Source organism: Hemitrygon akajei, chromosome 14, assembly GCF_048418815.1.
Source record: "Hemitrygon akajei chromosome 14, sHemAka1.3, whole genome shotgun sequence".
Taxonomy (NCBI): domain Eukaryota; kingdom Metazoa; phylum Chordata; class Chondrichthyes; order Myliobatiformes; family Dasyatidae; genus Hemitrygon; species Hemitrygon akajei.
Window position 1 is genome coordinate 10,520,222 of NC_133137.1, and position 23,476 is coordinate 10,543,697.

General features: G+C 38.3%; 1 protein-coding gene across 1 annotated transcript in view; it reads left to right on the forward strand.

The window, feature by feature from the left end:
- Window positions 1–23,276, forward strand: part of spring1 (SREBF pathway regulator in golgi 1) — a 29,165-nt gene extending 5,889 nt beyond the window's left edge. The window contains exons 2-5 of the mRNA XM_073065472.1: window positions 18,655–18,811; window positions 19,047–19,198; window positions 20,284–20,397; window positions 21,743–23,276. Coding sequence (XP_072921573.1) covers window positions 18,655–18,811; window positions 19,047–19,198; window positions 20,284–20,397; window positions 21,743–21,826 — 507 coding nt within the window. The 3' untranslated portion in view covers window positions 21,827–23,276. The remainder of the gene's footprint in view (window positions 1–18,654; window positions 18,812–19,046; window positions 19,199–20,283; window positions 20,398–21,742) is intronic.
- The last annotated feature ends 200 nt before the right edge of the window (window positions 23,277–23,476 follow it).

Here is a 23,476-nt window from a genome sequence, read left to right on the forward strand (position 1 = left end):
TGTATACCACCCCACAAAACCTGCACAAATATGAATTGTCTTTGATTCAAATGCACAATTTATAGGCGTATCACTGAACAATGTGCTCTTGCCAGGTCCAGACTTAATTAACAGTCTGCTCAGGGTCCTCGTGCTTTTTAGAACTGAGTCTGTTGCAGTGATGGCAGATATTGAACAAATGTTCCACAACTTCCTAATGAGTGAGGATCATTGAGACGACCTCAGATTCTTGAGGTTTGGTGACCATCAACTGGACAAGATTCTGGAGTACCATATGAGAGTTGATGTACTTGTTAGCTGGCCTTCACCAGCTGTGGCAATTGATGGCCTTAGGAGGATAGTTATTGATGGAGAGAAGGAATTCGGATCTCTGAAGCATGGAGACACATAGAGAGACATTTTTATGTGGATGATGGTCTGAAGTCATTTTCTTGTGCAGACAGAGCAGTCAGTGTGATGAAAGCAGTGCAAGACTTGTTGGTGCAGTCTAATCTCGGACTGTATCTGATCGCTTCCAACAGTGCTGAGGTCATGCAGTGTTTCCCACCTGAAGATCTGGCCGAAGGTCCACAGATTCTTGATCTTGGACAGGACCTCCCTCCTACAGTGTTTGGACCTTGGATGAGGTCTCATTGCCAACTCCCTTACTTTCCAGGTCACTGATACCAAAAGACCCTTTAGACATCATGGTGTGCTATCGACTATCAACAGTGACCACCTTCGATTTGCTGCTCCTGTTAGTATCTAGGGATGCTTTAAAAGAGTTGACCTCAGACATTTGTGGATGTGATGTCCCACTCAATAAAGAGAAAAATTAGCAGGGGCTATAGTGGTTTTCTTGCTGGTTCCTAACCAGGAATATCATCGAGGGCAACATTTTTGAAGTGAGAGAATTTCAAGGCCAGTCTCTGAATCTATCCTTTTACGAAAGATTTAATGAATAGATCATTTGACTTTTAGTTTCAGTAATTAAGTTTGACATCCTACAGATGCCAGGCTGGGAGTGTTCTGGTCTCGAGGGGCACAGTTAATTTTGTATGAGCATCACTTCCTGTTTGTAAGCTGCTTTTTATATAATTTCTTATGCAGGTTAATTTGGATTTTGTTTTGAGGCACACAGTGAAAAGACATCCACCTTCATCTGCTCTTCATTTAACCTTGAAACAGCAATATCTTTTCACAAGTGAGATATCATTTAAAACCCTAAATGAAGCGTCTTTCTCGGGCAATTTTTGAGAAAGTGTTTAACTCACTGCAGAGTTTTATATATCCATACTGCGAGAGCAGTAGATATGTCCTCCCTGTGACTGTGTGAGTCTCCTCTGGGTGCTCCAATTTCCTAACACATTCCAAAGACATACGGGTTAGTAGGGGAGTTGGTCACTTGGATATAATTGGGTGGCATAGGTTTGTGGACTAGAAAGGGCTGTTACCATGTTCTCTAAATAAGAAATTAAAAGGTTTGATCAGGTTAGGCGGATATTGAAGTTTTGAAGAATCAAAGGTAATGTTATTTACACACACAAGATCCTGGCAGGATATGTCCTGAGAGAATGTTTCCCTAGTGGAGGTATCTAGAGCCAGCGAGCATAGATTCAGAAGAAGAGATTGCCTATTTCAGATGGAATGAAAATGACTTCTCTGAGCATTATGAATCTTCAGAATTCTTACTTCAGAGGGCTATGGAGGTGGATTATTAAATATATTGAAGAGACAGTTGATCAGTATTTGCATTATGTGGGGGTAGAGAGGTCTAGGGAGAAAACAGAAAAGAGCGGTGGTTAAGATTGGATCATTCATTATCTGATTTCAGAGCTGGGCACCTTTAAAGGATAGACTAGCTGACAGCTGCACCTGTTTATTTTGAGCTTTGTTGACATTTTTTTAACCACTTTTCCTCTTTCCCTGAGATAATTGTAAAATGCTGGTTTTCACATCTCTTGTATACTGAAAAAGCAGCCTGCAAATGTCATGACTTTTTCTTGTGGTTTCTTATAAATTGTTAGAGGCCAATGGTTAACTGAAGGTATAACATTTCTTTCAAATAAATTTAAAGGAATAATAATTTAATAATTTAAAGGAATTTAAATTTAGTGAATCTTATCTCATCATTGATTCCAACAATCCCAAGTGTAATGGAGCAGAAAATATATATATGTATGTATTTTGTGTATTTTAGGTGAAATGAGAGGGAGGGGAGAGAGAATACAGAGTACTGAAGATACAGGTTAAGCGATTTCAAACGGAAATAGTAAGGCTTTCTTCACTCAAGCTATTGTTGTCCGTTCCAATTTTTTGCTGTTGAAACTTGTGGAGTATCAGGTGTTGAATGTATTCGAGAGGCAGAGATATTTTGGAAGGCAAGGGGATTTGAGAGATATGTGAGAGAACATTAATGGAACAAAAAAAAATCAAGACATCCCAGCCCTGTTGTGAGAGAGGGAGAGGGAAAGTCAGGATTTTTATTGTTCTTAACACTTTTGTCGATATTGCCCACTGTAAGAATGGGAACTGGACAAATAGTAAAAGTGAGAAGAAAACATTCTAAATGGATAACAAAATGAATATGCATAACAATAAAAATGCTGGAAATAATTAGATCGGTCAGTATCTGTGAATGTTAATGCTAGCTCTCTAGACACGCAATATCCAACAATTTGAAGGTAATACTGCGTCAGGAAGTTTCATTTTGTATTTGCGCATGCGACTACACTTTTGTTCAAAATCAATAATATAATTATCCATATTTGTAGAGCTGTCTCCGGAAAATTTGTCAGAGTCTAAATAGGTCTCATAAATCCAATCCTTTTCTTCCTTCAGAAGAATGGAGTTAAGTGCAGTCATACCTTTGTAGATGTCTCCCACTGAAATTCCTATTGCGGTCTCACTCACTCTGCAGTAACAGTACAACTGCAAGGGCCTGGTTCTTCTTCCTGAGCTCAGTAACACGCATTAATATTCAAATTTCATTTTCCCAGCTCTTGTAAGACTTGCTCTCGTCAAATGCCGGTGGGATTCTTTAGTTGGTAGCCATCCTCTGCTACCACTGTTAACATTCAAACAAAAAGACAAGATTTTTCTTTAGTTTTCTTAACTTTCTCTGTATTCCTTTAGTACGCAAGGCTGCCATTTTCTTATCCAACATTCCCCTTCCCCTCACACGTATGCGGAAAACAGGGAAAGTGACATCTCAACTAAATGCCTTCATAGCCCAAATGAACAGAACTCAACATGAAGAGAGAAATAGTGTTTCAAGTTGATTATCTTGCATGAGAGCTTGGAATAGTTAGAAATAAAGTGAGTTTTATGATGCAGAAAAGGAGCAAGAGGAGAGGTTCACTTGCAAAAAGGATGATAGAGCCAAGGGATTGGAGGGGATAAAACAATTCTTAAGAAAATAACAGGTGATTCGGGAGGAGGTGTAATATAGAATAATTATCTGAAGTGACCATGGGGCATTGGACTGAATGTTGGAAATGCGAAATAAAACTGCTGGCAATGCGACTATCTGCAAGTGTTGAGTCCAGATGGCTGTAATATGCCCAGTTGGTAAATGTACCGTTCTGTGAGCTTATGTTCAATTTTGTTGAAATAGCATTGGAGGCAAGGGATAGAGGTTTGATTGTAAATGGAATTGGCTTATTAATGTCACATGTACCAAGGTAGAGTGAAAAGCTTGTCTAGTATGAGGTTCATACAGATGAATTCATTACATGGTGCATTCAGGTGGTACAAGGTAAAGTGCAAAATAATGGGAATCAGGAAGATCAGGACCACACTTGCCATTGAAAAGCAATCTCTTGACCTGCATTGAGAATCCCCACTGTAGAAGTGAGTGGTAATTCTGTAATTCTCTGCAAGGATGCCATGGGGAATGGAATGGGTAAAGTGGGCAAAATGGAGATGGAAGAATGAATCCACATGCCCTGCAGTGAATGGAGTCTTTCAAATCTTGAACAAGGAGAAGAGACGAAGGTGCAGTTGTTCATGGAATGACATTGGAGATGCTTGGAATTGTGGAGGTTGATCTGTTGAATATAAAGGCTATTGTAGTGGAAAGTGAAGACGAGGGCAACCCAGTCCTGGCTCTAGACGTTTATTTATTTATTGAGATATATTGCAAAATAGGTCCTTCAGGCCCTTTAAGCCGTGCCTCTCAGCAACCCCTGATTTAATCCTGAGCTAATCACAGGACAATTTACAATGACCAATTAATCTACTGGTACGTCTTCGAACTGTGGGAGGAAACCAGAGCACCCAGAGAGAACCTACGCATTCCACAGGAAGGACGCATAGCGTTCTTATAGGTGAAGTCAGAACTGAACTCCAAACTCCGACTCTCCAAGCTGTAAAACATTGTGCTAACCGCTACGCTACCCTGGAAGGATGAAGAATTAGTGTATGAATGGGACAAATGTATTTCAGGGAAAGGATAATGGTTTGAAGAGGAACTCAGATTTATGGGGAAAGAAAGCATACTGGAAATAAAAGAAAGTGGTGGAAATGAGTCAGAGAGCATCTGTGGAGAAAGAAACGAGGCAATATAATGTGTAAGGTTGATGACTGCTGTCGCTGTTTAACTGGACTCTCAAAACTTACACTTATTCCTCAATCATATTTCATTTTACTTATGCTCAAGGAGAACAGCTTGGCACCTGTGACCGCACTGTTCTGAAGTCTGAACAGAGAAATGCCATTTTTATACAGAATTGACTAGCAGTTACGGATATTGATCTTTTCACACACTGTGTATGTTCAAATTCCGTACTTGCTAGATCAATCGCCATTCACAATGCAGGTGTTAAAAGTCAATGGCAACTACAAGCTAACTACTGATGATACTTCGAAGTTAGTAAAGTAACTGTCCCTTAGTTGGTGTGTGTGCCTTGGATCTTTCTGTTACATTCTTATCTCCTTGAAATAGCTCTGACCCTCCCTGTTGTGCAGAAGGGATGCAATGCTCTTTCTTGCCTGGGCTGTCTGCATACTATCTGCAATCCATCCCTGCTTGCACATTATGTTAACGTTTGCTTTGCCGCAACCATGAAGTACAAGATCATACTGCTGCGTGCATTGGTATTCTCCCTCTTCCTGTACGCATGCGAGACATGGACCCTCACAGCAGAGCTACAGAGGAAGATACAGGCTTTGGAAATGAGATGCTATCGCAACATCTTGGGCATCTCATACTTGGACCACATCACAAACGAGCAGGAACGCAAGACCATCCAGCTCCACATTGGCCCTCATGAAGACCTTCTCACGACGGTGAAGAAAAGGAAGCTGAGATGGTATGGCCACATAACAAGATCCAGTGGCCTTGCAAAGACCGTTCTACAAGGAACTGTGGAGGGGAAAAGAAGGAGAGGCAGACAGAGGAAAAGATGGATGGACAACATTAAAGAATGGACAGGGAAAACATTTGCAGTGACCCAGGCTCTGGCACACCACCGTGACAGATGGAACAAACTGGAGCAAAGCTTGTCATGACGACGCCCTGATGACTCCACCAGGAGTTAAGGGTGCAAGACAAGGCAAGGCAAGGCAAGGTAACTTCCATATGAACTTACATTAGAAATCAACAAATAGGTTTCAGAAAATCACGATCAGAATCAGTTTTAATGCCACTGGCATATGTCGTGAAATTTGTTGTTTTGCGACAGCAGTACATTGCAATATATCCAAATGACAAAAGCTATTAATTACAACAAGAAATATATACAAATTAAATAAATGCAAAAAGAGAAGGAAAAAATCGTGATAGTGTACATGGATTCATTGTCCATTCAGAAATCTCATGGCAGAGGGGAGGTAGCAATGAGAAGAGGCCATGTCCTGGGTGTTGGGTGTCCTTAATGATGGATGCCATCTTTTTGAAGTGTCCTCAATACCGGGGAGCCCTGTGGCCACGATGAAACTGGCTGAGTTTACAACTTTCTGCAGTTCTTTTTAAATCTTGTGCAGTGGCCCCTCCATACCAGATAGTGATGCAACCAGTTACAAAGCTCTCCACGGTACAGTTGGCCCTCCTTATCCACGGGGGATTGGTTCCGGGACCCCCCACGGATACCAAAAAGCGCAGATGCTCAAGTCCCTTATTTAACCTGTCTCAGTGCAGGTAGACTTTAGGACCCGGAGGAGCTCGGAACCTTATTTAACCTGTCTCAGTGCGGGTGGACTTCAGGACCCGGGGGAGCTCCGAACCTTATTTAACCTGTCTCAGTGCAGGTGGACTTCAGGACCCGGGGGAGCTCCGAACCTTATTTAACCTGTCTCAGTGCGGGTGGACTTCAGGACCCGGGGGGAGCTCCGAACCTTATTTAACCTATCTCAGTGCAGGTAGACTTTAGGACCCGGAGGAGCTCTGAATCTTATTTAACCTGTCTCAGTGCGGGTTGACTTTAGGACCCGGGGGAGCTCCGAACCTTATTTAACCTATCTCAGTGCAGGTAGACTTCAGGACCTGGAGGAGCTCCGAACTTTATTTAACCTGTCTCAGTGCTGGTGGACTTTAGGACCCGGAGGAGCTCCGAACTTTGTTTAACCTGTCTCAGTGCAGGTAGACTTCAGGACCTGGAGGAGCTCCGAACTTTATTTAACCTGTCTCAGTGCTGGTGGACTTTAGGACCCAGGGGAGCTCAGACCCGCCGCCTGCAGCTGCTGCTGAATCCGCAGTGTTTCTGTTCTGTTGATGGGAAACGATCACGATTGAAAATAAAGTGGAAATAATAAAGCAATCAGAAAGAGGTGAAACGCCATCGGCCATTGGAAAAGCGTTAGGCTGCAGTCGGTCAACGATTGGAACAATTTTAAAGGATAAAGTGAGAATAATGGAACATGTGAAAGGCCCTGCCCCGATGAAAGCTTCAATTATTACTAAGCTACGCAATGATTTAATTATTGAAATACATATGTTTCTTAAGTTTTATATGCATAAAAAGGTAAAATATGTACTATATACTAAGGCAAACGTTTGACTAACTGACGCTAAATAATACGGGATGTACCTGTTCCGACTTATGTAAAAATCTGACTTAAAAATGCCTGTTCTTTAAATCATCTCTAGATTTCTTATAGTACCTAATACAATGTAAATGCTATGTAAATAGTTGTTATACTATATTGCTTAGGGAATAATGACAAGAAAAAAGTCTGTACATGGTCAAACAATGAGTGCTGGAGAGAGAACTTCCGGGTTTTCCCGATCCACGGTTGTTTGAATCCTTGCATACGGAAACCACGGATAAGGAGGGCCAACTATACATCTGTTAGAAATTTGCGAGTGTCTTTAGTGACATACCAAGTCTCCTCAAACTCCTAATGAAATATAGCCGCTGTTATGCCTTCTTTTTAATTGCATCAATATATTGGGCCCAGTATAGATCTTCAGAGATGTTGACATCCAGGAACTTGAAACTGTTCACCCTTTCCACTGCTGACCTTTGGATGAGGACCAGTGTGTGTTTCCTCGACTTCCCCTTCCTAAAGTCCACAATCAGTTCCTTGGTCTTAGTGACATTGAGTACAAAGTTGTTGCTCCAACACCACTCAATCAACTGTTCTATCTCGCTCATCAGGGATGTTTGTATTAGGAAGGAGACAAAGTGACATTAAAGATGTTGACACTGACTGAGAGAGCGTGGTGGAGAATTGTTAATTACAGCTAATCTGTTAGCTGATGGTGATGAATGTTGGCGAGAAACGTATTAAAAGCAGTGGTATGGAACAAGGCATCATTTATACATTTAACAGAGCCTCTGAAGCCACAGGAGAGTAGAATGTATCAACAGGAATTACAGTAAGATGAAGTATAATTGTGGTAGCTGTGGGGATCAGAAGACACATGGTGCTTTTTGAGATAGAGATGGAGAAAGGGAGAGAAAAATCTATCTGCAAGAAAGACCATCGTGAGAATTTATAATTGAAAGCTGAAAAAATTTTCTAGTTTGAGCAAGGTGGCAGTGAACCATACAGAGTCTGGATCCATACAGCTTGGAGGAAGTGAGAGGAAATAAAGGAGAAGTTGATCACTGTGAAGTTGGATAGTAAGGCAGTGGGCCATATGGACCTCAGCAAGGCCTTTGACAAGCCCTGAATGGCAGGCCAGCCTGTAAGGTTAGATCATTTGGGATCCAGGGAAAGATTACTAATTGGATTGATCGTTGAAAGCAGGGAGTGATGGTCAAACATTGTTTCCCAGATTGGACGCCTGTGACTTGTGGTGTGCCAAAGAGGTTAGTGCTGGAACCTTTGTTGTTCATTATGTAATGCCCTGGTTAAGATTTCTACTACTATACTCTGAGGTAGTTTATATTAGCAGTTTTCTGTAAAATCGGTCTGTCCAATGGGTAAAATGTTTTGGTTTTGGCTAAAGGTAAGAATCCTTGTTGTTCAACTTGGGAATGTTGAGTCAGCCAAACAAGACGGTGGGATCGGGGGAAGGTTCTAGAGAGAGCTGGGCGGAGAGAGATTTGTGATGAACTGTAGTCTGGTTTGGGGTCTTTTGGCAGGAGTAGCAGAGCGGGACAAGGGAAGTGACTCAGGATGCCGTTGGAAGAAGAGTCCTTGTTACTTTGTGCTTTGTGCAGATGAATGAGAAAGAGAGAGAGAGAGTGTGTGTGTTTGTGTGAGAAAGAAAATATGATAATGATAGAATGTGGCGGGTGCTTTCGTGCAGACTGTGATCTAGTGCGTGAGTAAGAGATACACCCCGCAATACTCCAGTTTGAGGTCCAAAGGTGATGTGCACATTTGACTGGTTTAACTGTAATGGGCCCTTTTATTGTATTTTTCCCCTATTAAATGTTTGATAAAGCTGAAATTGGTAAATACACTTTCTTTATCATTTTATTCAGTGTACGATCTGTTATTTCTTGCTGATCAATAATTGTGAATGGGCAGTATTTACACAGCAATAGCTCAAATTGAGGTTACTTTAATCACAGCATCACAACATTCCTGTTTGGTTGAACTCCAATCATACTGACCCGAGAAGTAAATTGTTAATGAAACGTGGCCTTCTCACTGCTGAGTCTTGGCTGTTAGCAGGTTAGCTAACAAGCTGAGTTTGTATACAAGCCCTGGTGAGAGGGTTACAGTTATTTCTATAAACTGTTTGGTTTTGAGTGTACAATGCATAGTTAGTAAGTTTGTTAATGCTACTAAAATAGTTGGTATTGTGGACAGTGAAGATGGCTATCAAAAATCACAGAGTGATCTTTCTCGGCTGTGTAAGTGGGCTGAGGATTAGCAAGTGGTTTTCAATTAAGTGCAAAGGATTGCATTTTGGGAAGTCAACCCTGAGTACAATGTGTACTGTGAGGCCCTCGAGGACGTTGTGGAACAGAAGGAGCTAGGACTACAAGTGCATTGTTCCTGAAAGTGGTGGTGTAGATTGACAGGGTGGTGAAGAAGGTGATTGGCATGCTGCCCTTCATCAGTCAGGGCACTGAGTAGTGGAGATACAACATTGTGCATGATGTTGCTGAGACTGTACTTGGAGTTTTGTGCATATGAAATTGGAAACATTGCAGAGAAGATTTACGAGGAACAAATATACTACAAGGACACAAGGGGCTAAGATATAGTGAGAGATTGGACAGGCTGGGACTTTATTCCATGGAACATAGGAGACTGAGGGGTGACCTTGTGGGGTGCATAAAATCATGAGGTGTTAGGCTATTTCTCTCTCTTCATTGATGATGTCTGACCTTTTGAATATTGGCCATTTTTTTGTTATTGAACCTCATAGGGACATGTATTCATTGTTCTTTCTTTGAATGTGCAACCCCTACTCTTTTTTTCCCCATTGTTGATGGCTTTGCTTTCAGGCATTGAGGTGATTCAATCTGGAATTCTTTCCATAAACCTCTTTTTCCACTTTAAAAATAAAATCCACATCTACCTCTGGGACAGGTTTCTGCATTAGAAGGTCTGTGATTTTGTTCAGTGTTATTTCTCAGTTGTGTGATAAAAGCAATGTATAAAGACTTGGCTGTGTTATTTAATCGTTCATCCATATTCCAGATACAGTAATTCCCAACTAACATCACTGAGAGCATAAGAACTGCAATTAGTGTTTTCTTCAGAGTATTCGCAGCACTTCCATAGACACAGAAATTAGGAGTGGGCTGTTTGACCCTTTGAGCTTTCCCTGCTATTCAATACGACCATAACTGATAATCTGTCTCAATACCATATGCTTGTTCTCCCTCCTTACTCTGTAAGGTCTTTTGCTTCAAATAATTTTTCTATCTCTTTCCTTTAATATATTTGGTAATGTGGCCTCTGCACCCCTCTTTGACAGCCAGTTCTACAGGTTCACAACCTACCAAGTGATGAAATGCCTCTTCATTTCAATCTTAAAAGTCTATTTCCGTAACCTGAGACTGTGATGTTTCATTTCAAGCTCCCAGCCAAGGGAAGCACAATCCAGTCTACCGAACCGCTGTTAGTGTTTTGTAAGTTTCACTTCAGTCTCCTTTCATCCTTCTAACTATAGCGAATAGTAATCTGGATGATGTAACCGCTTATCATACAAAGGTATCACCATTCCAGAATTCAGAACTCAGTCTGGTGATTTCAGCCAAAGTATTATTTTTGATATAGTCATGATTCTGATACAGAAAATGTGACATCAAGTTGCATTGAGTAATTTTCCAAAAAATAGCAAAATGACAAATCATCGGCTGGTATAATTGGTAGGGTTTTAATATAGGCTGGAATATGAGGGAATATCATTTTTGCTCAATTAAAACAAGTTGTGAAACAAAATAGTTGTTAAATGTCACTAAGGCAACCATGGGGTTAGATCTAGGCCAGATGAAAATGATTAAAGAAGTGAGATTGGAAATAGGTCTTCCTTCACATAATATTTTTTGTCAACAAGAACTACATCTAAGAATAGTAAAAGCTATTTCTGGTTTTACAAAAGGGAAGCGATATATGAATCAATAAACTTGCTATCTTCATAGGGGAAAATTATTTACAGAAAGAGTTTGGGCATGAACATGTTTTAATTGACGAAAGTGCCACACTGCATATCTTTAAAATTCTGGGATGCATAAAGTGGATTTAGAAATTGAGAACATTGGTTCCATGTTAATAAGCCCCAAGCAATATTGGAGAAACGGCCGCCACTAATTACTGCCTCCTGTCACTACACACTTAGATTTATCAGGACTGGGTTGGGCAAACTGTAGTTTGCTCTGCATAGCCCAGGCTAACACTCAGAGACATTTAAAAAATTTTAACATTGAAGTAAATAATTGGAAAATAAAATCATAATAAGTTAATTAAAATACAACACAATTAGAGATAATTGAAACATGAAATAAAAGCAAATTTCTTCCTGAAAAGTATTTTATTTTCCCATTTGCTTCATCGATCTGTGCCCTACAGACCTCATTGTGAGTGGAGATTTGGCTCCTGTCCTTAATGCTAGGGAATCCTAGCAAGATAGGGCAGCACTGCTGAACTTCATATGGGTACAAGCAGGGGAATGTGGAGGCCAAATCTGTCATTAAGTCCTGGAATAGTGCATTCTGCCATGTATTTGCATGGCTGGGACTGAATTTGGTTTGAATTACTGGGACTGCTGGTCACAGCCAGTATGATCCACTCTAGCATATCAAAGTACTAGATGTGCAGGATAGTGCACCACTGGTAGCAGCTGATGCTGCAGCACAGACTGAGGAATTATGTTTATGATCAGTTTTGAATGGTATAGAGTAAAATATGTGTCAAGACGATCTAATTCCTACATTATTTCTTTTGCTGCAGGAGAAGGGAAAATTTTGCCTGTGGGTGGCAGCAGTTTGGTTTGAATAATGTGGTGCTAGGAGGTTTGAACAATATTTCTATATAACTTTACTCTAAAAAAGATATGATTTAGTTCCAGGGCACAGGAGAGTGGTTTATACATGCTAAATGAAAACAAATGTTGAAATCTACTCAGTTGGTTCAATTGAGTTTGGTCTCTTTTTGTGCAGGCAGAGGGAAGACTGATGCCCAGAAAAGTCTTGATCTAAACAAAAAAACCCGAATCTCATTTTCTTTCTGTTTATTATTAAGTATTGTTGACTACCAAGATGTTACAAACAAGAAGTAGAGATAAAGTTCATGTTGTTCAAAGTTCATCCATGACTGTATAGTTGCTTCCATCCTTTCACCAACCTATTTTGCTCTAATTCACAACTGAAGTTGTGAAGATAGCTACTTTGCTGTGAAAGCCTAATCTGTGTCTGACTATTTTGGGGAGAAGCAAAAAGCCTATTTGGTTCGGTATCTGAAGGTGACTTCCAAGGATGGAACTAGGAGAAGCAGTGCTGGAGAAAGGGTGGGAGAAGTAGCTGGGGATAAGTAGCTAGTTACCTTCTCAATTTGAGTAGTGTTTTTGAAAATTAAAATAATCACTGACATTATGATCATCTTTTTCATTGATGTATTGTTAGTTGGTTTCCTTTATGCCACCAGTTTTTCTTTGGATGGATCCAGACCCAAAATATGGAGTAGTGGTGACCTTTGTAGATACTTGCAAGGCTATGGAGATTTTCCCACATCTAACATGAGAATCTTAGCCTACAGAAGCGTGCCATTCCCTGAGGTCAAGAGAGCTGAACTATTTTAAAGCCTGTGCCATGAGAATTTGCCCTTTTCATCTCTGTTTGACGCATATCTACTACCACAATCCGTGTACAGTGGATGTAATCTCATTGGTCCTCCACTCAGCCTTGAACTACCTTGACAACAGAAATACCTACATCAGGCTGCTGTTTATTGATTAAAACTCAGCATTCAACACCATCGTCCACTCAGTACTACTCATTAAGCTTCATACTTGGGCCTCTGTGCCTCCCTCTGCAAATGGATCCTTGACTTACACATCAGGAGGTCACAATCAGTGCAGATTGGAAATAACATCTGCTCGCTGACAATCAACACCGACGCACCTGAAGGATGTGTGCTTAGCCTGCTTCTCTAACTCTCTCTATACCATTGGTTGTGAGACTAGGCATAGCTCAAATGTTGTCTGTAAATTTGCCGATAACATAATTGATGTTGACTGAATCTCAGATGGGGACGAGGAAGCATATGGGAGTGAGATAGATCGGCTGATTGAGTGGTGTCGCAACAAAACCTTGCACTCAATGTTAGTAAGACCAAGGAATTGATTGTGGACTTCATTGAAGGGAAATCGGGAGAACACACACCAATTCTTATTGAGCAGTCAGCAGTGAAAGTGTGAGCAGTTTCACTTTCTTGTGTATTAACACATCTTGGGCCAACCTGTTGATGCATTTTATGAAGAAGGCATGTTATCAACTATATTTCATTAAGTGTTTGAGGAGATTTAGTATGTCACCAAAGATACTAGCATATTCCTACTGTGGAGAGCATTCTAACTGGTTGCATCACCGCTTGGTATTGAGGCGTCATTGCACAGGATCGGAGAAAGCTACAGAGAGTTGTAAACTCAGCCAGCTACATTGTGGCACTAGCTTTCTCATCATTGACGGCATCTTCAAAAGGCAATGCCTCAGAAAGGCAGCATCCATCATTAAGGACCTCCACCACACCCAGGACATGCCGCCTTCTCAACACTACCTTCAGGGAGGAGGAATAGTAGCTTGAAGACACATACTCAATGTTTTGGGAACAGCATTCCCATTCTCCATTCAGGTTTCTGATTGATCCATCATGAACACTACCTCATTATTCAGTTATCTTTTCGCACTGCTTTTTAGAAAAATATTTCTTATTGGAACTTAGTATTTGTATGTATTGCACTGTACTGCTGCTGCAAAACCACAAGTTTCATGACATATGTCAGTGATAATAAACCTGATTCTGATGTCTGCACAGAACCAGATAATGATCTTTTTCTCTTTGGATGTGTCCTGGAATACCTTCCATCCTGATTTGATTATCTGAAATGCTTGAATAAATCTCTCCATACTAGGTTACCCTGCATGCTTTTATTTGAAGGAACTGAGACAGAAACTGTAATAGGTGAGCTTTTAAACAGATGGGGCAAAGACAACTTTAACTGCTCCCCTGAGACATTGCCAAAACTTACTTCCATTTCCTTGGTAAGTCCTCTGAGGCTTGTAAAGCTCAAATAAATTTGGAGCCAATTTGAAAATACCCCATTAGTATCTCCTATTAGTGTGCGTCCACTTATGAAATCTCTATCTTCTTGCCTTAGTCTAAACACAGCTCTAATAAACCCTGAAATGTGCATATAGAGCCAGGTGGTGCTGCGCCTACTTTAATAATCTAGTGTTTTTATTTCTTTCTGCTTTAGCCTATGTGTTCTTGGGAGCTAATATTTCTCCCAGACTTTGGAGCAGGCCACATTCTCAAGCTGCCTGAATTTTGCACAGTCGAGACTTTGTGACTGAACCTGCCTGCCTTTTCACTTCATTCCCATCTTTGTTTTAAAATATGCAACCATAACTTCTAAATCTGGGCTAAAAATCTGGTCCTTTATCAACATTCTCTAAATGTACATTTGAACCATGGTTTCAAAAATCTTCCTTTCTTCTTTATTCTTTTTGTCTATGGCTGTAATCCATTTCTAGCTAACATGACGTAGGACCTTTTCTGTGTTGTAGGTACATTCGTATTCAAGGCATTTTGCAAATGGGTGTTGAGTGATCATGGAAATAATCTTAATATAAATGTCCTACAATTAAATAGCTGACCCTCAATAATTTCTTAAGATTGTTCTGTAGAAATTACCACAAAGAAGACATGGCAGTAATACATCAAAGTTAACACTTTAATGAGTACATGCATATTGGGGGGAAAACTGAATGCTCTTGAAATTTGAATGTTATGTAAAAAGGAGATGGTGAATTATTTGATATTATGCAATAAAAAGTTAACAAATACAATTATTAAAAACATATAGGAACTCCTTTGTCTACTAGTTTCCATTAGCAAAACATTGAAAATAATATTTTATGTAATTAGGATATGCTTTATTTTTTGACCATTTGCTATTGGTAGTTGTCCACAATGAATCTTATCTATATATCACTCACTCTGATATACTCTGGCCATATAGCAAGTAACTTAGGCATTTATTGGCAGATTGGTAACAATTCCAAATTAGGTCCACTGTTTTTCTGATCTTCATCTGGGTTATTTTTCAAATTGCTGCCTTTATAAACATTTTCAGGTCATGGCCCGTGTACATCAGAACTCTTGCAACAAACAACTAGCAAAAAATACACTGTACATGCATAGCTCCATGTTATATAGCCTTCTTTATGACCAGTTAATTGTTAATTCAGCAGTTCTTTTACCTAGTGATGATGCAGTTTAAATATTTAAACAGTATTTTTTAAAGATTCCACCCCTACCCCCCTGTGAATCAGACTATTTTTGTTTTCCGCTACCAGTGTGGCCTCTACCAGGTTCCAGGTTACACAAGTATAAGTTAACTAATAGCAACATCAATAGGTTTTAACAGATTTATTAGTGGATAAAATGTAGATGAGCATGGGAGAAAATCTCCTCCGAATTATTTAGTAATTGAGATTAAGATGTGTGAAATAATTTATACATTGATTAAGGATGTAAAGCAGATTAAAATATTCAGTTGTTATAGTGAGATTCATAAATAAATTGAGACCAGAGCACACAGAGGGAAGCATTATTTAAAGTTAAAATACATTAGCTTTCTTGAAGCTGTTTGAAATTGTGATATTATTTGAAGTCTAGCAAGTGCTAATATTTTTTCTTTCATTTAACTATTTGTTTAATTGACAGGCCTCTAATGCCACCATTACATACAAGGAAGCAACGAGCACAAGAATAAATATCCTGACTTGTTCTTGTTATTCCTATATTAGCATATGTTTAGTTCTCTGGGGAAGTGTCCTTTAATGTTAAGTGTAAGCAATGTACTTTTTGGGATCTCAGTCAGGTGAAATAGTGAAGTCACTAACCTGCAACAGGATCCCTACTTTAGTAAAGAAAAGGACTTGAATTTTTATAGCACCTTGTGAGACCTTGGGACATTCCAAAGTGCTTTACAGCTAATGATCTGTTTTTGAACAGCAGTCAATTAATACACACATCTCACAAAGAGCAACAAGATTTATTGCACATTATCTATTTTTAATGATGTTGGTTGAGAGAAATATTTGTAAAGGCACCAGGAGAATTTCACTGAATAGAAGCTTGTGGCTTTTTTTTTCAATCTATCTGCATTTGCATTCAGGGTATAACGTCTTCAATAAAGGATTACCTTGAATGGTGCAGCATGTCTCAAAACTACATAAAGTGTCAGATTGAATTATGTATGCAAGCCTTGGGAAAAGAGGAACAAGAGGAGTTCAACTTTGATTCTATATGGGTTAATAAATAGATTTTTATTTTATTTAGATACAGTATGATATCAGGCCCTTCCAACTCAACCAGCACCCATTTATACCCATGCGATCAATTAATCTCCTCAACTTTGGAATGTAGGAGAAAACTGGAGCACCCAGAGGAAACCTACATGGTCACAGGGAGAAGGGAGAAGGGACAAACTCCTAACAGACGGTGGTAGAATTGAAGTTGGGTCACTGGCACTGTAATAGCTTTGTGCTAACTGTACGCTACCGTGTCACGAAATTGAATCTGTTTGACTATAATAGTACAGAAATATTTTCAAAATAGTAAAACACTGAGGTTTTGTTCAGCAATTTCCTCTCCAAATGGAATAAATAATATATCAAGTAGATCTTTCCAAAAGGCTCCAGTAGTTACCATTTGAATGTACTTGTAATAAGCCTAACCCTTGGAAGGCAAATTCATTAGAAGTGTGTTGTATCTATAATGAAAGCTAGAATTTGTGTGGTAAGTCATTGTCTGAAGAATTATCTTTTCACTTTGAACTTGAATTCAACATTTGACTGGTTGCAAACCATTCAGCAACAATAAATTGTCAGATTAATATTTTTTAAAATTTTGTTTTTAATGAAGTAGCTAGCTATGGCAAAATACAGAATGGGAAAACAGAGTCTTAAAACAATCCAGGCAAGCTAACCCATCCAGTTTGAGTTGGAAACGGTTTTATAGAGGCTTATAATGAGACTATTGCATCTGTTATCATGCCACATCTGCATGCAAAAAAGGGACAGACTGCAGGTGGGTGGTAGGATAATGCAGCCAAATAGATTCTTCCTCAAGCCCATGTATTATTTCCAGTTAGCTGCCACGAGAGTGATTGGAAGCTTCAACTGAATTATTACACTGATGATCTTGGACCATGACTGTTTTAAGTTTAAAGACTTTGTGCTGAGTAAAATTTATTTAGAAGTCATGTTTTGGTTTTGTTTGTTTCTTGCAACAAGGACTTGAAACAGTTGTGAGGTCATCTTTTTGCTGTGATTCAGTTACAAAGTCTTGACTGGATTTATTTGCACCTTTTATTTGAGTACATATCATCAAAAGTAGATTAGATTCTCCTTTAGCAAAATGAATAACATAGGAGATAATACACTCTTTAGATGTAGAAGTCAGAATATTAAAATGAAGGTTCTATAGCTAAAGTAGCTGAACCATGAGAGTAAAGATTCTGGCAAAAAAGTGAAAATCTGTTCACTGGATTTATATTTTCATTGTAATTACTTGTGAAAATTAATGCCCTGAGTGGTCTAGCATTTGTAAAACATGAATCATAGTAATAGCTAAAGCTGTTAATGAGTGTTTTAATCATCAATTTAAGAAAATTTTTAATTAAAATTGTCATTTATTCATAATGGCATTTTTTATAAACTGTTGTATATGCAACAGATGTTAAAAATTCTATATCTTGTCCAGACAATTAGTTGGGTTGTTAACACATTGGTGTCATGCTACATAACCACTTTACTGCCATGCTGAATTTCATAGTATTTGAGCAGTTATGCAACATTAATTTCATTGTTTAAAGTAAGTAAAACTAAATCGACCAAAATAACAATTGTAGTTTCGTTTGTAATAAAAAATCATGAAATCATATCTGTCACCCCCTCCCCTCATCACCACCATCAACCTTCCACCATTCTATAAGAATTGGTTAAGAATATCGTTCTTAGGATTTCAGTGATGGGCACAACAGTTCAAATAAACACACAGTATTCATTTGAAAATCTAGCAGATAACATTTGGGCTGAATTGTTGTCAGTAAGTCCAACACATCTGGCTATGGCTCTCTAGTATTGATTTCTTTCTTTGTTCAGTAATGGTTTTATCTTACAAACTCTATCCGAGTACGTGATCACGTTATATAAAGTGAGTGCTGAATAGATTTTTGAGATGAAAGATTAAAATGAACTTACGTATGTTTCCTTCATTTTTCTGAAGTAGAAGCCTTGCCTAGTTGGGTTAAAAAAGGTTAGAACTGTTCTTTTGTCCAGTTTTGTCCAGCCCTTGTATCCAAAGCGATATCTTTAAAATTGTTTTATCTCATCTGAGAGGTTGCTGTGTGCCAGTTGACCTGTGTTCCTATTATAATGGACATATTTCTTCAAAATATTTTCATAGTTGTGCAATTAGTAAGACACCTCAAGATTAGGAAAGACTTAAAACATTTTCAAATATTATTGGATGATGAATGGAAAGATGAGAGCCATGATTCTTTTTTGTACTTTCTCTCTTGCTTAATGCCTTTAGGAGGAAAGAACAGTTCTCGACAGAAATTTGTTGCAGCTTCGAGGTCCTGAACGGAAAATTGTATGGAAAGTGCGTTTTAACCTGGGTAACAGCAGTAGACAGAATGCACAGTGTCGAAACTCCATCCAGGGTAAACTACTAATTACAGATGAACAAGGTGAGGAAATACACCATGAGCTATTTCCTTCCATTGAACATATCCACCTACTCATTTTTTAAAAATATAATAGTCTATTTGTTGTCATGTGATGTTTTTAAAAAAAAGTTTGATAATGTTCTGAACAATATTCTATAATATTTTGAATTTGTTTCTTTCATAGGACAAGCTGTACAAATCCTAAAATATATTTGGAGATTTAGCATCATTTCCTTTTTATCGCATTTTATTGCAGGCTATATCTGTGAAAGGAAGAACTTGCTTGTAAATGGCTGCTGCAGCATAAATGCACCAAGCACAAAATTATATGCATGTGACACCTGCCTACCTAATGACTGCTGCAGTGTGTATGAGTACTGTGTTTCTTGTTGCCTTCAGCCAAATAAAGTAAGAAAATATTTTCTATCATGGTACAGATGTTTGGCAGTTTATAAATAGTAAATGTTGAGTTGAATTACTAGCATTCTGTTGGCACAATTATAGTTAAACATTTGAATGCTTCAGTGTTTAAAAGCAGTTGTACTTTTAAAATGATGTGAAAACGAGTTGCAGCCAGCCCAAATCCACCATGCAGAGTAAGGTGCCTCCCTCCGCTAATCCAATTGCTTGCCTTTGACTCTTATCCCTCTAAGACCTCTCCTATTTATGTACTTTTCCAACTACTTTTTAAACATTGTAACTGACCTCCATTCAACCACTTTCCCTGGTAGTTATTCTATATTCCCACCATCCTCTGTGTGGAAAAACTTTCCCCTCAGGTTCCCTTTAAATCGTACCACTGTCCTATGTTCAGTAGTTGTAGTTTCCCCTACCTTAAAAAAAAAGTAACCATTCACCTTATCTACGCATTTATGCTTTTTTAAACCCGTATAGGTCATCTTTCTGTGTTCTTTGCTTCATGAAAACAGTATCAGCCTATCCAGTCTCTCTGCATTACTCAAACCACCCAGTCCCAGCAATAACCTTGTGATTCTTTCAAAGCCAGTCAAAGGTTGGGACTCTGCAGGTTACTCATTACACTACACTGTACGATCTCTACTCTTTAGGAAAGGTGAGGGAGTCGGCAGTGAGTCTCTGCAATGGGCCTGTTTCCACTTGCCTTATCCCAATTACACTAATTAATAGTCAGTGTTTATGTTACAAACAATATTTTACTGTCTGTAATGGCTGAAAAATACTTAGGGGATATTGAGCTTGATCATTACATATAGTTAAAAACAGCCTGGCAGTAAAAAGTATTAATATTTCATCCATCTAAGTAGTTCATCCATTAAATAAGTAATATTGCTTTGCTGGGAATTGACCTGAAAAATTCTTTACTTCACTAATATTCTGATGAGTTAATCATTGAAAAGTATAGTATCACATGAATTAATTCTTTATGAATTAACCTTACAGATTGCCTTATTTTTGGATAATATTTGAAATATTTTATTGCTAACTGCATTTATAATTTGCTGCCTTATTTTCAGCAACCTCTATTAGAACGCTTCCTGAACAGGGCTGCAGAAGCCTTCCAGAATCTGTTTACAGCAATTGAGGACCACTTTGAGCTCTGCCTGGCAAAGTGCAGAACTTCTTCGCAGGTTTGTAATGAATTAATTTCTGGAGACACTGAGTTAGTGATAAAAATGTGTAATAGAAATGCATGACATGCATCATTAAGTTCAATTTCCCATTTTTTGTGCATACTCTTTATTTGGAATACCATCCTACAGCTACAATTCCATTTTGTTATTTCAGATAACTGCAAAACCTATTTACCTTTTGATAGCTGGCTAACTTTCAAAAGGGCTGCATTTAGTTTTAAATCTTAACCATGTCAAATTACACTGAATAATTTTTAATGTTCATATATCCAAACATATTGGAAACTTATTTTCCTAAAGATTTGAAGCTTGAAAGTTTACCTTGGACTGCTGAATACAGTATGATATTTCTGATAAAATCAGATTGGATTTCCTCACTGTCAAAATCCCTGGAACGACATATAAACACAGTGGAGCATTCCAAAAGAATTTTCAGACTCCACAACACAATACTTTTCTATACCTCAATATTTAAGCATCAGGGTTATATATTACCCAACTGAGTGAATTTCAAGTTGTTTAATTGTGAAGAAACCCATGACAATATTGTCATTCAGGGACATTGGCACAGAAAGTATTGAGAAACTATCAGAGAACTCTTGACCTACCAATCACAAAGCCCCTTCTGCTCTACTGTGGAAAACATAATCAGTACTAGTGTGAGAATGAATGGGGCTGAGGGAGACAGAGAAAAGGAAGACTGAATATGGAGATATGGAGGGGAACTGATGGATGAGGAGGGAGGGAGGAGGGAAGGGACTGATGGAAGAGAAAACTGAAGGAGAGATAAGTTGAGGAAGGGGATTCATCTAGATTATTTCAAGAGTGAGTGTCTGTGTTAAAATGAGTGTGCACAGCTACTATTGCATCTAGGAGTGTGTGTCTGTATGTGCATCTAATGAACCCATGAAGCAGACCCTGATCTTCAATCGTATTGCATTTCCTTACCAACTTCGAAAGAATTTGTTCTATCGAGTCTTTCTGGTAGCTGATGTGCCATGACCACTCCTTACTAAAAGAAGTCACAGACAGACATCTCAGCACTTCTCCAAATGTTGGAGTGTAAGTAGGTCACCCTCAAGCCCAAACGACTACCAAAGATGTCATTTGGTATTGCACAGTTCCCAAAAAGTATTACTAACTAATTCATTTGCTGAATGTCAGTAAGACCCATGATAGTGTAGATTTTCATTTGATTTACTTGACTTTCTGAGCTGATTCTTACAGCTTACTGAAGGCTTCACTGATTGAAGGTTGGTGCTGCAAGGATTATTGTTTGATGACAGTGCCTTCAAGCTTGCTCTTTTCAAAATAAGTACATACATGTTTTTCCTCTTTGTAGAGTGTTCAACATGAAAACAACTACAGAGACCCTGCTGCAAAATATTGCTACGGAGAAGATCTACCAGAGTTACTTCCACTGTAACCTTCATTGTTAAAATGGGAATTACACAGTAGCAAAAGCATATTTTGTTTGGGCAAACTTTCATTGTGGAAGGAATACAGATTTTCTTATTATAAGAAACTACAGTAGTTTTATTTACTATACCAGTATTTAATTATTTATTTAGTTTTAGCTTTTGAACTGCCTTGATTGCAGCAATCAAGGCAACCAAATGCCAAACAATATCCATCCAAATCTGTAATTAGTATTGTGGTGAATATTGCAGCCTGAGCAGACTACTGCCAGCAAACAAAGAATCATCTGCTACATTAATTACAGTTTATTTGCATATTTGGAAATTAATCTGAGCAAGATATGTAAATATATGCATATGTTTATTAAAATTAAAATGTACACAACATTTGATTTATGAGCAGTTCAGGCTTCTTGATTGTCACTTTAAGTCTTTACAATTCATGAAGGTGGCTAGTATTTTTGAGATGAGTGAGCTAGGATATTTGATTCTGCAAAGTTGAATTGTTTTAGTGAAGTGTAGAATGCATACTTTGGAGAGTGCTTGGATTGCTAATATTAAATTATCTCTAATTAACCTGATAAATATTGTGCTTATTGTGCAATATTCTATATTGATAATATATCATCAATAAAAATGGGGTTAGAAATTTGTGTTCAGTGGAATTGCTGAACTTGTAGTAATGAATTCACATTAAATTTGTTCTTTGAAGTCTATATAACAAAATTTCAGAAGCCAAGTTCCTTGTGCATTATTACATCGTTTAGTACATGCAGCAGAGAAATTTTTATCCTGTGATATCTTACTTGATTTACACAAGCTAGAGAACATTGGAAATCTCTGGATGTTCCTGATAATGTCAGCACTTTGAAGGTGACAACCCATTAATCTGTGAAAGATAAAACAAAAGTTTAGGGGGCCATTTTCTACAATGTAGATAAAATTTTAAAAAATAGGGAATAAGGCAAATTTGAGTTTCCTGACATGGCTCTTGAAAAAGGCAGTTGAACTGAGAAAAAGGAAGGAAAGCAATTGTGGAGCTGCAGATAAAATGAGCCCATTTGTCGTAATAATCTTAATTTTAATATATATATTCAAGGTTAAAAGGCATTTACCATGCATTATCTTTTTCCATTGAGTGTCCAAGCTGTTGAGTTGGATGTAAAGGATTAATAAATGAAAAATGTTAAAATGAGACAGTTTTTCTGTATGTTTTTGTATTAAAGACATTGTGATGTAGAGAATATTATCCTGAGGGCTGAAATAAATCATGTGCTTTCATTTTTTTTAAAATTTCATATGTGAAGTTTCTATTAACTTAATATAATCTAATTTATTTTGTGTATGCAATTGAATTGATATGTGACTACAATATGTATAATCATATTTTTGATGTCACTGGAATAATGTCAAATTAAATGACAGTCATGAAAGTTGACATCTGTAATTTGTAACCAGTCTCAGTATTTTGTGACATTATTTAATGTCTTGGCCTCCTGTTCACCATGCCTGCCTCATCCCCATCCATGAGAGCACTTCATTTGTTGAATCAGCCTCATTTACGATGATTAAATGTGCACTGCCATTGGAGGTATTGGTTTGAGACTGGTGTCTGCAGTTCATATTTCACTCAAACAGTAATCTTTGCGCAGCACCGT